We start from the raw sequence: 14,120 nt of genomic DNA on the forward strand, positions 1-14,120 counted from the left end.
AATGGAGCAGCACTGCCTGACTGGAAAACACAATTATGGGCAAACTGTGGCCACAGCATGAGGGTAAAGTTAAAGAGCCCCTTTAGCGGGTCCTAATAGGCCCTGACTACAGATGAGCAGAACAGTGGCTTAAGTTTTTGTTCAGGGCCATTACCGTCATTGTAAATGGTGATTTAACCGAATACACTCAGGTCTGCTCTCTGCTCTCCTTGATGAGTCACATACACATTTTGAAGACAAAGCAGCTTCTGCAAGAGAGTGTCTCCTAAAGACTGCTGCACATATTCTGATTTGGCAGTGAGTCAATATGTAGCCTACCTTTCCTCCAGTTTCAATAATAACAATAATAATAAGACATTGTTTGCCAACGTGTCAGCCTTAAAATGTGGGAGAGGTGAGCCCGCCTAACTGCTGACATGCATCAGCACACATAATAAAGACCTAATACAAACCTATGTACTGATTAATAATTTCGACTTCTGAATACAATAAATGAATGCAACACTAGTGTCTCTTCAAACAATACAAATTAGATTCATTTTCATCATCTTAATCACTGTGCCACGCATCCTTTTAGGTCCATAAGTCTGAATTTGAAATAAATTGGTTATTTGCGTCGGGAAATTAATGTTGGTTATCAATCACATTTAGAGCAAATTGATTTCAATTAATTGGAAGATGCGTCCCTTCATCCCTCCCCTTCTCTCCTCTCTTTTAAAAGCCCAACCCCTCTTTCTCATCCGCACACCCCCTCCACCTGCTCCTGCTCTCTGCAATTGGTCGCAAACACACACAGTGCCCGCCCTAACGGCACGCTTTAAATATATTTACAATGTAAAGTAATCAAGAAAAACCGGCCAGGCCACCATAAACAGGCATTCAGAGAGAGAAAGTGTGTGTGTGTGTGTTTTTGTGAGAGGGAGCGTTAGCCTACTATGTAAAGACCTGTCACTACGCACTGAGCGCTTGACAAAACACACACTCGTTCACGCACAGTCCGCACGCGCGCGCACTCAACACAGACGCTGAAGGCGCAGTCGGAGAGTGAACCTGCGGGTTCATGTCACTCTGATTTCTCCAAGGAAGAGGAATACTGAGGAACAGATCAGAGAGGGGAATATCAGCGACGATGGCTTTCGGGACCGTGTGGAACTACTGCTTCCCCCTCACCATCATCACCGTCGCCTGCCTGGTGCGCACTGGTAAGACTCGAAGGAGCGAGTGGATGAGTGTGATGTGAATGAAAAGAGTGTCAAGCCGCCCTTGTGTGTTGGCTTGCCCGTGTAAGTTTGCCCCAAGTCCTCTAAGAAGAAGGTGAATAACGCTTAACAAAGCACCGGGCTGATTCTGACCTGTCAGGCAGCGAAAATGGAAAGAGGCGCTCTACGCGGGACAAACACGTGCAGTCTTAACCAGTTTACAACCATACTGCGGACTACTGTTAGTATTCACCACAGGGTGATTGGACTCGAAGCCCATTGCACAAGGCTACAGCCATAGCCTATAGCTAATTGGGGTATGAGTCATGTGTTGACCACTTCTCGATTACGGAAAGACTCCAAAACACCTCCATAATGAAACAAAAGTGAAAGGCGCAGGCTCGCTGTCACTTTTTTTTTGCCATCGCAAAGATTGTTTTATGAAGTCATCCCGTGCACTGTTGACCCGTGCTTAACGGCATTTTTAATGATTTTCTCTGGACAGACCTTATTTGTTTGGAGTTATTGAATCATAGCTGCTGTGTGAGAGACCGGACCGGACCTCTTCGGACTCGGAGACATGTGCATACAGCCATGGCAAGCACGTAGAGAGCACCGATTGAATATCATGACAGCCACATGAGAGCTTCTTACAAATGCCCGCAGTGGACCAGACGCTTGTGTCACACACACACACACACACACACACACACACACACACACACTAGACCTAGCAGTGGTGTTTGTTGCTGCTTTGCTATTCTGCAGTAGTGAAAGGACCTCTAAGCCCTCCTCTTATCAGATGCAATAACATCTAACAATCAATTGCAAAGCCTTGTAATGTCACCTGCAGTGCCTCTGTTGCTTTAACTCTCCCCACTGGAACCCTTCAGCCTGGGATAGTCCTGTGTTGCTCCCTTATAGGCACAATATATTTCATGGTCACTACCCTGTAACAAGTGCATCTGCTGCAAAAATAGGGATTTGGCTCAATCATGACTCTGAGCGACTTTAGCCTCATGGTATTTAGTGCCATCTGCTTGGATGTGCTAAAATATTGTCTCGTAACAAACCTTATTAAATCCCACCCAAAGCTTCAGTGATTCTGACTGAGCAGGAATGACAACAAGAAAGTGCACATGGATGGGTGTCTCCTCATTGGTTTGTGTGCTGTGGTTGTGGTGCTCTCTGGCACCTTTGTTTACATTGACCTCAGAAAGTGAAAGGGTTAAGTGCTGGGTTGGACATTGTCACTGTCAGACCTGTGCTGTGCTGTTGTGATGATGTCTCTTTTTACTTAGAGATCACCACATAGCTCCACATAGCAATTGCACTGGCTGCACTGATGCCAACCTCACATTGGCCTGTGTATTGATTTCTTCTCTTGTGTGTTTTTGTATGGATCTATTTGTATGTCTGCTCCTATATCAGTGGAGGGTTGATTTATGCATAAGCGTGTTGGAGTTTGTATGTCAGTCTAGCTAAAGTGTGTGTGTGTGTGTGTGTGTGTGTGTGTGTGTGTGTGTGTGTGTGTGTGTGTGTGTGTGTGTGTGTGTGTGTGTGTGTGTGTGTGTGTGTGTGTGTGTGTGTGTGTGTGTGTGTGTGTGTGTGTGTGTGTGTGTGTGTGTGTGTGTGTGTGTGTGTGTGTGTGTGTGTGTGTGTGTGTGTGTGTGTGTGTGTGTGTGTGTGTGTTATGTCTCTGTGTGTGTGTGTGTGTGTTTTATGTCTCTGTGTGTGTGTTTGCTGCTTACAGTGCCGGGTTTTTCCTGAGCTGCAGGCAACCTCAGCTGGGGGCTGCTCGCTGATCACTGTCATAAATCTAGCCACTGACAGGGGCCGGGAGAGACAGGGGGCCCAGGGGGTGGAGCGTTGTTACAGGCAGGGGGATGGAAGGAGGAAGAAGAAGGGAGAGAAGGAAGTATAGAGATGGTCTGTTTCTGAACACCCTGTACGGATGCACATATATTATGCATGCGTTTAAAAAATGTATTTCTGATAACAAATCGGCATGTCTTGGTCATTTTTCCTTCCACAGAGAAAAATGGCAAAACCAATCCAGCAGAAAGGGAAAAGGAGAGAAATGGTGGGCGGCGATGGGGGTTGTTATTATGCCAGAATGGAGATGGACAGATTGATTGGGCAGATAGACGGATGAGCAGACGATTAGATTTAGAGGGTGCTGTGAAGATGGCCGGGCTGGGAGACTTGGCCCTCCTTTGAAGAATGAAGGAGAGATGGAGAGATGGAAAGATGGAGGGACCAAGAAAGGCAGAAAAGAGCGAGGGAGAGAGAAAGAGTAGAAGAAAGGCAGAAAGACTTCACAGTGTGTCTGACGGGCAGGCCTGAGGGACACACACATACACAATCGCTCACACACAGATTCAGCACTGTGTGTTAGTGCACTGAGTGCATGGCTTTGTGGGGGTGGCTGATCCTCACAGCTGTGGGCCAAACTTAAACCCCACGTACAGTAACAAATGCTGTTAACTCCACCTCTGCTGGTTGCCCACCCATAATCGCTTCCACGCACTCCTCCATCTCTGACATTCTTCCATTCTTCCACCTCCTCCCTATTCTTCTCCTATGCCTCCATTACCATCTGCCTTATCACTGAATGCATTAAATCACCTCCATTTGTTTATTTGATTGTGTGCAATGAGAGCCATCCGTTTTGAGCTTGTTCCCCATCATGCTGTTTGGACCTTGGCTGGGGCTCTGGAGGTTGAAAAACGGCAGCAGTTGGACGTACTTGTGGGAAGAGATTTGAATACCAATTATAGCTGGTATATGTGTGCAAGACCACACACACACACACACACACACACACACACACACACACACACACACACACACACACACACACACACACACACACACCCGCGCACACACACGCACACGCACACGCAGAGGCCAGGCATAAATCAGTGTCGCTGTGAGTCACAGAAGCGAGGACTGGCGTGTAAACACAAACATCAAGGGAAATGCTGTACAGACAAAAAACAAAAAATATGGACGCGCATGAGCACACACAAAGGTACAGAAACACAGGTGTACACATACACGTACACCTAGCCTACAGACAGCTCACACACAGTACATTGGTTTCTTTTGAACAGAGGAAGAGGACTGCTAATGCAAGAGTTTGTCTGAGCCCAATTGCAGTTTTTGATGCTTGTCAGACGCCGTTTGCATCATGCTAGAGTTAAGATTACCTTTTTACTTTCTTCCACATTGCTATTTCAGCATCTTGCTTTGTTCTCTAATGCGCTGAAAAAGTCTTCACAGCATAAGCCAAGTTTTATCCTTTGATCCAAACCTTGGAGGATAATTCACCCCCAAAATAAAATAAACTTGTCGACAGTTTAATTAAAAAGAGCGAGACCTCCCTTCCTTGCTCTCTGCCCTGCCATCTGCTGGTTCACGGTGTATACAGTATTTGAGCTCAGCGCACAATCAGATTTCCGTCCATCCTTTTTTTTCTCTCTCTCTTCTGCGTTTGCCTGTCTTTTGTAGGTCTAAATAATTGGATGAGCTGAACTTGGCAGTCGGTGCTGGCATGCCCGTCAACACAAGAGAAGCTGAAATTAGCCTTAAAAACAAACTGCTGCCTACTACTGTCGTGCAAGGCACTGTTTGATCACCCGATCCAGTCGTAAAGGGTCCTGACAGGGCGGCCCACTATCTCAGCTGAGCAACTGCTCCAACATAAGCTCCATAAACAAATTGGACTGTGTCGCTTTTTGGGCAAGTCATGACTGAGAGAGTTACGGAGATTAGTGTGGACTGGTTTTATTCTTCCCTAGGCTTTTATAGGTCCATTACTCAGAAGCAGAAGAAGTTCCTAGGCTCACCGTTTAGTGCAGGTGATGTATTTTACAGTAATTATCTCCCAATCTACCCTCCAGTCTTCAGTGCGATCCATAACTCCCTGTTTTGAGCTGCTGTTGTTTCACACAGTGATTGCATCTCAATAACCCCCTCCAGCATTATAGACTAGGTCCAGGAATTATGTTATTTTAACTTCGACTTAGAAAGGGAAATAAAGGGGAAATGAAACTCGACTCGAAGTCTCGTCCACTTCAAGGACACATTATTTGACGTGGCCGTCACACATCCCTTTTCACTTCCTGTTTGCTGCACTGTTTCAGTTTATGTTTTGTCCTCACAAAGAGGTTTATGTATAAACAGATTGCACGAGGCATAATGATTGAAAGGGGCACATGAAGACACCAATTGGTAATTGAAGCCTTATATCTCATTTGACCATTTGTTTAATTGTCCATTAGTGAAACTTTCTATCAATCTAATCAGGCCCGCGCTAATGTAGAAACACTCTTTATGGCTGCCACCTCATCTCCTTCCCATTACTATTCCCCAGACAGTGCCGCTTGTGATTATCATAATGGTGATCTATGTCGTCCTTATGTGTCGTTCTCTGAGAACAACTGGCGTTTCACCAACTTTGAAGCTAAAGTTTTTTAATGCTGAGCAGGATGCCAAGGACATCTCATCCATTTGCTGGCATCAGAAGCCTGCCAATCAATCCAGGGCTGTTAACTTCATCTGATCTGATTGGCTCAGTGTTACAGAGAAACGCCCTCCGAGGGTGCAGCTTCCCATACTGTGACCTGATGTCCCCTGAGCCAGCAGCTTTTTCTCCAGCCACTGACCCCTCTTGCTGTATATTTGTCTTTGCCACGGGAGTGTGAAATCAGTAAACAGCGATCCCCTCCGCTCAGCTACTTGGCACTCCACACAAAGGCAGTTGCTATGTATTCTTCCTACTGGGGTACATGGTGTACTAATGTTTTAAGCCAGTCAAAGTTGAATTGCGGTCCAGGGAACAGAGATGGGGGGAGAGAGAGAGGGGATCCTAAAACTGAAAAAAAAAACACTAACGGCATGGGGTGAGCATTCCTTGCTATTGTTGCCACAGTTTCCATGACTAAGAGTAAACGTTTATACCTCCTGCTTGGCCCTGGGCTAGTTTAACACCCGTTGCGGTGACACCTGTCTCCGAAGCTCCCGCAGGGCCAAGCGCTAACTTGGCCAGACAGGGGCTTCCAGTAGCGCCGGTAACCAAGGTGATTATCCCCACTCAGGCGCTGCGGCGGAGCCCCTTACTAGCTGTGATTGGACGAGAGAGGCTGATTGAGCTGAAAAGGGCATATGCCTAAAATTGAAGAGCTGTGAAACTGTGTACTCTGCCAGTGTGGAGGCTAATACACATCCCATCTGGAAGACTTGGTGTGGAGACAAGAGGGGACGGCTGGTAATAAGTTGCCGGTCCAGGGGTAAGGAGGATCAGTAAAAGACTTAAACACAGGTGAAACTGTCAAGGCTGGGCATGGAGGTTGCCAACAAGACCCCATTTCCCTCTACCCTTGGGAGGTCTGTGTGTCCAGTGAAGGCTAGCTGATGAAGAGTGACCAGGCTTAGCTGGGGCACAGAGGGACTGATGGGGTCAGAGAGGTAGAGTGAAACAGAGAGGGGGAGAGATGGCTGGCTGCACAGTGTAGGAAGGAGGAGGAGGAGGAGGAGGGGGGCTCCACTGGCATGCGTCATAGACTAGTGAAGCAGAGAGGAGCAGAGTTGCGGAGAAAGTCAGGCAGAGAGGAGTCCAACAAACAAGCGAATGATTGCAGGATTCCAGCTCTGAAATGGGAGGGTGTAAACACACACACATACACGCACACACACGCAAGCCGAGGCAGAAAGAGAAAACTCCTGCTGTGCCGAATGACAGTTTTAGAAGGCCAAAAAAAGTGAGGAAGGAGGGAATGATGAGATTAAGAAGGTGGGGCCAAAGCAGAAAAGTACAGGTTGCTTAAGTGAGAAGAGGATGCAGGTGAGAAGGAGGAGGAGGAGACAGAAAGATGGATGGTGATACACAGAGATAAAGACAGAGAGAGGGCAAGCACTGTGTAGGTGACCACACCAGAGAGACAAGGTGTCTTGATCGATGAGGTCACAGTATTATGCACACACACCCTCACGCCCCCCCCCCCCACACACACACACACACGTGCACGCACAGACACCAGCAAACAAGTATTGAAATTGTTTCACAGCAGCTCACGGCCAGTCCTCCCACCTTGAGAGAAGCTATGCGGTGCTTCAACTCAGAGAATTAAACACCCACACATACGCACAGGGCTATTCATTTGTCTGCCATTTAGAATCCTTCTTCGTATCAACGCCATTAATAGGTTGGCTTTGATGAGATTGTAGGATGCTGAAAATTGCTAGTCAAAGCAGTGCACTATCTACTGGGAAATCAGATAGTTTTTCCGAAGGCGGACACAACAATGCTGAAGAGGTTTCAGATGAGTTTTTCTATCTTAGCATACTCAAAATGTCTCTCCCATGAGTGGCGAATTCATTTGAGCTATAATCACATCTGCCAATGGTAGAGTGGAAGTGTCACTTGCAGAAACCTCAGCAAGGGCATATTTTTTGGGGGGTAAATTGTTTTATTTTCTAATCAGACCTGATTAGATCATTAGAATTGATCTTTAAAGCAGTTTGTAAGAATATTTCAAGTTGGGAGAAAAAAGCAGACTGCATACAAAGAATGTATTTAGAAGCAAAAGATTGTCACATTATCTTGTGTTACAGAACACAAGATTATTTTACAGAAAACCTTTCATTCTGCTTCACTGTATGCTCTTTAAAAACGCTTTCTGTCACTCAATGAAAGACAAGTGATAACAGCAGCTGCCAATAGATCCAACTCAGATTGCCCCCAACTCCATTCTGGACAAATGCCAAGTGATTGTTGTGATTTGTTGGAAAAAAAAAAAACCTACTGCAGCTTTCATGATACTTCCCAGACACCCCTGTACGCTAGCTGTCCCTTGACTTTACCTGGCTAAACTTGATCTCTTTCTCAGGCCTGAGACAAGCGCTTCACCATCAGGAGAAGTAAGCTTTGTTCCACTTCATTAGCAAACCGTAAACAACCATTAATTATAGGTAATTAATTAGAAGCACATGAAAACAATCCTTGAGACGTTGTCTGCTCTTAAAGACCCCCAGGCGCCCGTAGGAGGCAAAAAAGTGAGCGAGAGAGAGAGAGGGATGGACAAAGAAAGAAGAAAGAAAGGGGAAAAATGAGAGGAATAAGCCTGCGGTCATGCTTAATGTGCTGGGGTGAGATTTACCGCAATGATTCGCAGGGCTCTTTTGAGATTCATAAGGTCATCAATTCATGCTCTGCTTTCAACAGGGCAAAACAAAAGTGAAGCTATGCAGTCGCCTGCACTGAAGTAAAGAGAGAAGAAAAGAAGCCGGGCCAAATTGGATTGGAGCTGCGATTGTTTCTGCAGAGATTGTTACAGTTGGCAAGGCCACTTAAAAAGTGGCCAAGCACCAACGACCTTGAGGAAAGCTCTGGCTGATTCTCTCCCAGGATTCATTTTCTCCTGTGCGGCTGAAGGGGCAATGAAGTGCATGACTGCTGATTCACCTTATGGCCGTTAACAGGTACACCCCTTCTCCCCCTCCCATAATAGAGCACCAGCAGACTGAAGCGGTGCTTTGACTCATGTCTACAGACATGTTCCTATCTCCGTGTCCATCTGTTGGCTGAATAATGTTATCATGGACTGCAGACGGTCCGTGTCTCTTCTTCCTGGCCATTGCGGTAGAGGATGGGAACACCCGTACAGTCTGTGATACTGAATGAGTTTGACACAAGCCTTGGGCATTGGGTGCCGTTGCGGAGAAACGGTGGTTCATAGCAACTGTCACCCGCTGGTGAACTGAGCTGTGAAGCTACTTGCAGAGGCCAGTGGGGTTCGGTGGTCAGTACCCAAGTCATTTTTCGCTTTTGTGGCCTCTGTAGCCATGGGCAGCAAGGGGTTTTTGTGTCTCTAATATAGATCCTACAGTTTTGAGAGCTGTGCGGTACACACAGCACGACACTGTTGCCTCTTAACCGCATATACAGTAACACACTTTATTGCTTGAGAAACTAATAAAAGAAAGCTGTGGGGGGATGTTCTTTCATTCTTGATTATTTTTTTCTCTTCCTAAGGGCCAAGATGGCTGCCATCTGTCCCCCCATTGATCGGAGAAGTTTTGTTCATTTTTAAATCATCAAGCTTCCAGTTTACTCTATATCTGATCCAAAATGACCCATGATTCTGCTTTTTTTTGGAATGGGCTTTTCTTGTCATTAAAGCGTACAATACAATAACGATATATGTTTTTTTTATTAGATGCTTGTCTAAAAGGGGCAGCCGGTATGAGGTTGGAGGTTTTGTCAAAGCACTATGAAGCGAAACTTGATATATGCTTCGTAAGGCAGGAAATTGAGGCTGCCAACAAAGATGAAGGCTCAACAATCTGAGGGAAGATTATATGAGGAAGTTTGAGTCTGCAGAAATGACCAGAAGCTAATTTATCAATGTCAGGATTTGATCAACTGAGATAACGGAAGAGACGTTGCCCATATCTGGTTCATGTTTCACCGGTTAGATAGCGCTGCCAAATGTGTCACAAAGAACAATTAGACATTTTGCACAACTTTCCTGAATATTTTTTACTCTGGATAATTGAAAGTTTAATCACATATTCAGAAATAGTTTTCCAACTGCATAAAAAGACCAATTTCAACATTGTATCTCGATTACACTTAATGCTGACTTTCTCATTATTATTTTATCGTTAACTTGAATAAAGGTCATGCTTGTGAATGCAATTCTTTATTAAAAATCATGATAAATGTGCCATATATTTTAATCAGTTTCGGTCTAGATGACTTCAGCTAATTCTGTCAACTTTGATGCTATGAGTCAGGAAAGTAACACATTAGCAAATCACATCCTTAACTGCCTCAACGGCTTTTAGGTTCAGAATCCCGAAGCTAAAATTCTGATTAGATTAGCAGTGTGTAGTATAATAAATAAACGTTATCATATATTTATTTATTTATCATCACTTATTTATACATATTTTATCTGGCTAGGGTGGGGGGTGTCAACTACTTGTATATGCAATTATAACTGATGCTTATTTACCATGAAGATGAATTTGAGTGGTGCTGTGGGGAAAGTGATTTATGAGCTTATAGGGAAATTAAAAACAAACATAAACCATAGGTAATTAAAAAAGAAGGTTGATCCCAAATGATGACTTGTATATAAATCTCTGGCCGTGTTACAGGCTCAGACACACACACGCACACACACACACACACACACACACACACACACACACACACACACACACACACACACACACACACACACACACACACGAACACACACACACATACATGTATGTTTATATATATATATACACACCTATATATGCACTCAAAATTGAATATGCATGGTTGCAAACATTACATTGTACACTGGAGACTGTAGAGACCTTTTGTAGTCTCCAAACTTATTTACTGCAGAGTTGGGTCTTGATGCTCTGTGCCTTTTTTAAATGCCATGTACCCTCTCTGGCCTCCTTTTATATGAGCTTCCCCAGGATAGTGTTGACAATTAGAGTGACACACCAGAGGCCTGTACTGCGAAGCGGGAGCAGGTCATGTTGGAGATAAATCAACCTGTATAAAGCACCACCTACTGATCATGAAAGAGGAGGGCAGAGAGATATGTGTATATTTATTAGATTGATTAATTGTATAGATTGTTGTCGTAGGGATATGTGTCAGCTGCTTGAGCCAGTGCTAAATTGGCTAAGATATACCCTAGTCACAGCGATTCTTGTAACCACTGTAAGCAGCCCCAAGCCGACCATGCGCACATGTTCTGGACGTGCACAAAGATTGCTGAATTTTGGTGCGATATATTTCAAATCCTCGAACAGGCTCTTAACACAAATTTCGAACCAAATTCCCTGACTGCTCTTTTTGGGCTCCCTCCGTCTAAAATCTGCCCTTTAACACATAGCGTGTCATGGCCTTTACCACCCTGCTCGCCAGACGTAACATTCTCCTTAAATGACTCATAATAGTTGGATATGTGAAATTTAACAATGTCTAAGGTTAGAGAAGTTAGTTAGTTAGTTAGTTTACACAGGGCATTCCTTTGACAGCATTCCATAAAACTTGGGACCCACTGCTGGCATTTATTAGTAATAGTCTTACTGTTACTCCTGATGATGCTGAGGACACTTCCTAGTGCCTGGAAGGAGAGAACCCCCCCCCCCCCCCTTTAGTGTGGTTGTTTTTTTTTCTTTCTTGAATTACTTTATTTACTTTTTTTGATATTAGTTTTTTTTGTTTGTTTTTACTTTACCTATCTACTTATGTTACATGTCATTCAGGTACTTGGTTGGTTATTGTGACTGTCTCTGGCATGTGTTGTTGGGAGGGATAGAGGGGTTCATGCTTGGTTTTTGTTTTTGTCTGTGTGTTTTTTGACCTTAAAGCAGACACACTCTACAACTGTTATATTGTTTGTTGTGTGCTTGTCTGCAGAATTCAATAAAATGTTGCAAACCCCGCTCCTTTCATGTGAATGTGTTCAGCTCTAGATTTGGAAACCCCGTTTGACTGACTGAGTTCATAACCACCTTTATGTGACCACTGCGGTTGTTAGCGTTAGTGAAGCCAGATACCAAAAGACATCCTGGGTATGTCGAACTTGCTTTGTAGTACAGGGCCCTGGTGATTGTACACACACATATTCACAAATGCCAAAAGACACTGTTTTTAGACTTCTTTCTTTTATCCATATAACACCCTTTACTGCCCTTTGTTCTCAAACAAAACCTGGTTTAACTCTTGATCACTATACTGCTTCTGCCCTCTCTTCCTTTTGTGATATGTTGTTTTTCTCCCTCCATCTGTCTTTCTTTCCCTCACCCCCTCCCGCCTTTCTGATCCTTCACTCCCAATTCTCCAGCAGGTTCAAGGGCCTCAGTGGTGACTTAGTGTCTTTGTGTTTGTACTCACCACGATCACTCAAAAGCCTTTTTTTATCCCTGCGATTACACCCTCCCTGTGTGCTTGTATTTCTACATCTAACCATGTTAGTACTTAAATGCAAACACCCATGCCCATGCACACCCTCCATTTATGTGCCATATAGGTGCATGTGTCTGCATGAATGTGCTCCAACTGTGACTGAGAGCGTGCAACGACAGGGAGACTCAATGATATTTGGAAAGGCAGAGTTTGGTGAATGGGGGGTCGCTGCCAGGATAATGTTGATGGATATTTGGCTAACAGTCTCTCCTGTCTCTCTGCGGCTTGCACCCCGTTCCTGCTTCCTCTTCCTATCTACCTCTTTTACCGTAGCCGCAGGCTATAGGGATGACAGGGCCAAGTGTGGAGAGGTAGACGGTGAGTGGAAGGGAGAGGGGAAAAGGAAAGAGGGAGGATTGACAGGGCCCAGGTGGCCAGCTTGAACGCCTGTGCTTCTGCTTTCCCCTTCTCATTTGCATAGACAAAATGGTTTTTCCCTTTTGTCTGACTCTTTATTTTCCTCACTCTCCTTCCATTTACACACGCTGCATTAATTAATTTCCAATACTATATTTGTTTTCTCCTCGCCTCTTCTCCCACCACTGTTCTTGTTTCTCGGATTAAGTTACTTCCACTTCCTTCCTATACTTTTAACTTTCTGTTTTCTTTTTATAGACAATTGCCTTTACACCATACCTCCAGATTTACCTTCTCTCCCTGTCTCTTTTGCTCTGGGCTTGCTGAACTGCGCTTTTTTTTTTTTTACTTATATGCTGCACTGCAATATTCTGGAGGTGGAGGCTTATTTTCACTGTACGTGCACTTCAGAGACCGTGCAGTCCCCCAAACCATCTCCATTCATCTCTCACCCATCTCCTCTTGCTCCCATGACTGTTTTTTTTAATATAATTCTATATCTTCTCCACCCCTTCCAGCACCCTCCTCTCTGCTCCCTCAATCCTTTGTATTACTCCTGATGGCTATGCATAACTACGTTTTCCCATTATTTGCGGCAAAATGGAGTTTAACATTTTTTCATATTTAATTCCCTCATCTACTTCCAACCAATATCTTGTGATCGGGCTGTCGCTCACACACACAAACACACACACTGCATCAGGCTCATCTTTCCTCCTCTACTTTTTCCATCTCTCTCCCTTAACCTCTGTGACACTTTATCTCACTTATATCCATTATATATCATGAGTCACCCCTTCTACTTGGCCTGTACTTGGCATATTGGCCATTTTACAGTTGTGTGTGTGTTCAAAAGAGGCTGAGTAGTATTCTGCTCACACATGCAGGCACATACACATGCATCATTGTCCTGGCATTTTTGTCATGCCAATCACACTCCTGACTAGCTCAGCCTGAGCCTACGTCTAAATGTGTGCATAATCACGCATGCTCCTGGTAACAGACTGTATATTTTAAATAGTTTGGGTACTTTTTTTCAAATTCAATACACACACATACCTAAACACACCTTTGTTGTAGAGATATGCAATGTTCTCATCTGTACAATTCCAGAGCTATAAAGAAGTCTACATATATACTCCAACATACAATATACTCTATACAGGTCTGTCAGTCAGATAGAGAGAGAGACAGACATACACACACGCACACGCATACGCATACGCACACGCACACGCACACGCACACACACACACGAAAACAGCCATCAGGTTCCCTCAGAATTGCTGAATTGAGTTATGTAGCCTGTCAGTCAACTCCCACACGTACACACACCCCTGACAGACTATTGCACACACACACCCCCCCGTCTGACGTTGCATATTTTGCATGGGGAAGGGACTCAATTACTGCGAAGGTGAAAGAAGCAATAAACACGGCACAGATACAGTGAGGCGCGCTCAGCAGCAATGCAGTCAATCACAGAGCCAGGTAGGTAGCCGCTGCCGCTCTGCTCATCCAGTTGTGAAGTGCCGAGAATGGCCAGGGGTGGGGATGGATAGAGGGAGCGGGGG

General features: G+C 44.7%; 1 protein-coding gene across 1 annotated transcript in view; it reads left to right on the top strand.

Annotated features, from left to right (window-relative positions):
• Positions 1-930: 930 nt before the first annotated feature.
• cadm4 (cell adhesion molecule 4) overlaps positions 931-14,120 on the top strand; it is a 151,980-nt gene continuing 138,790 nt past the window's right edge. Inside the window, exon 1 of the mRNA XM_083918408.1 lies at positions 931-1,202. Within this exon, the coding sequence (XP_083774534.1) occupies positions 1,130-1,202 (73 nt within the window). The 5' untranslated portion in view covers positions 931-1,129. The remainder of the gene's footprint in view (positions 1,203-14,120) is intronic.

The sequence above is a fragment of the Echiichthys vipera genome, assembly GCF_963691815.1.
Source record: "Echiichthys vipera genome assembly, chromosome: 8".
Lineage (NCBI taxonomy): Eukaryota > Metazoa > Chordata > Actinopteri > Perciformes > Trachinidae > Echiichthys > Echiichthys vipera.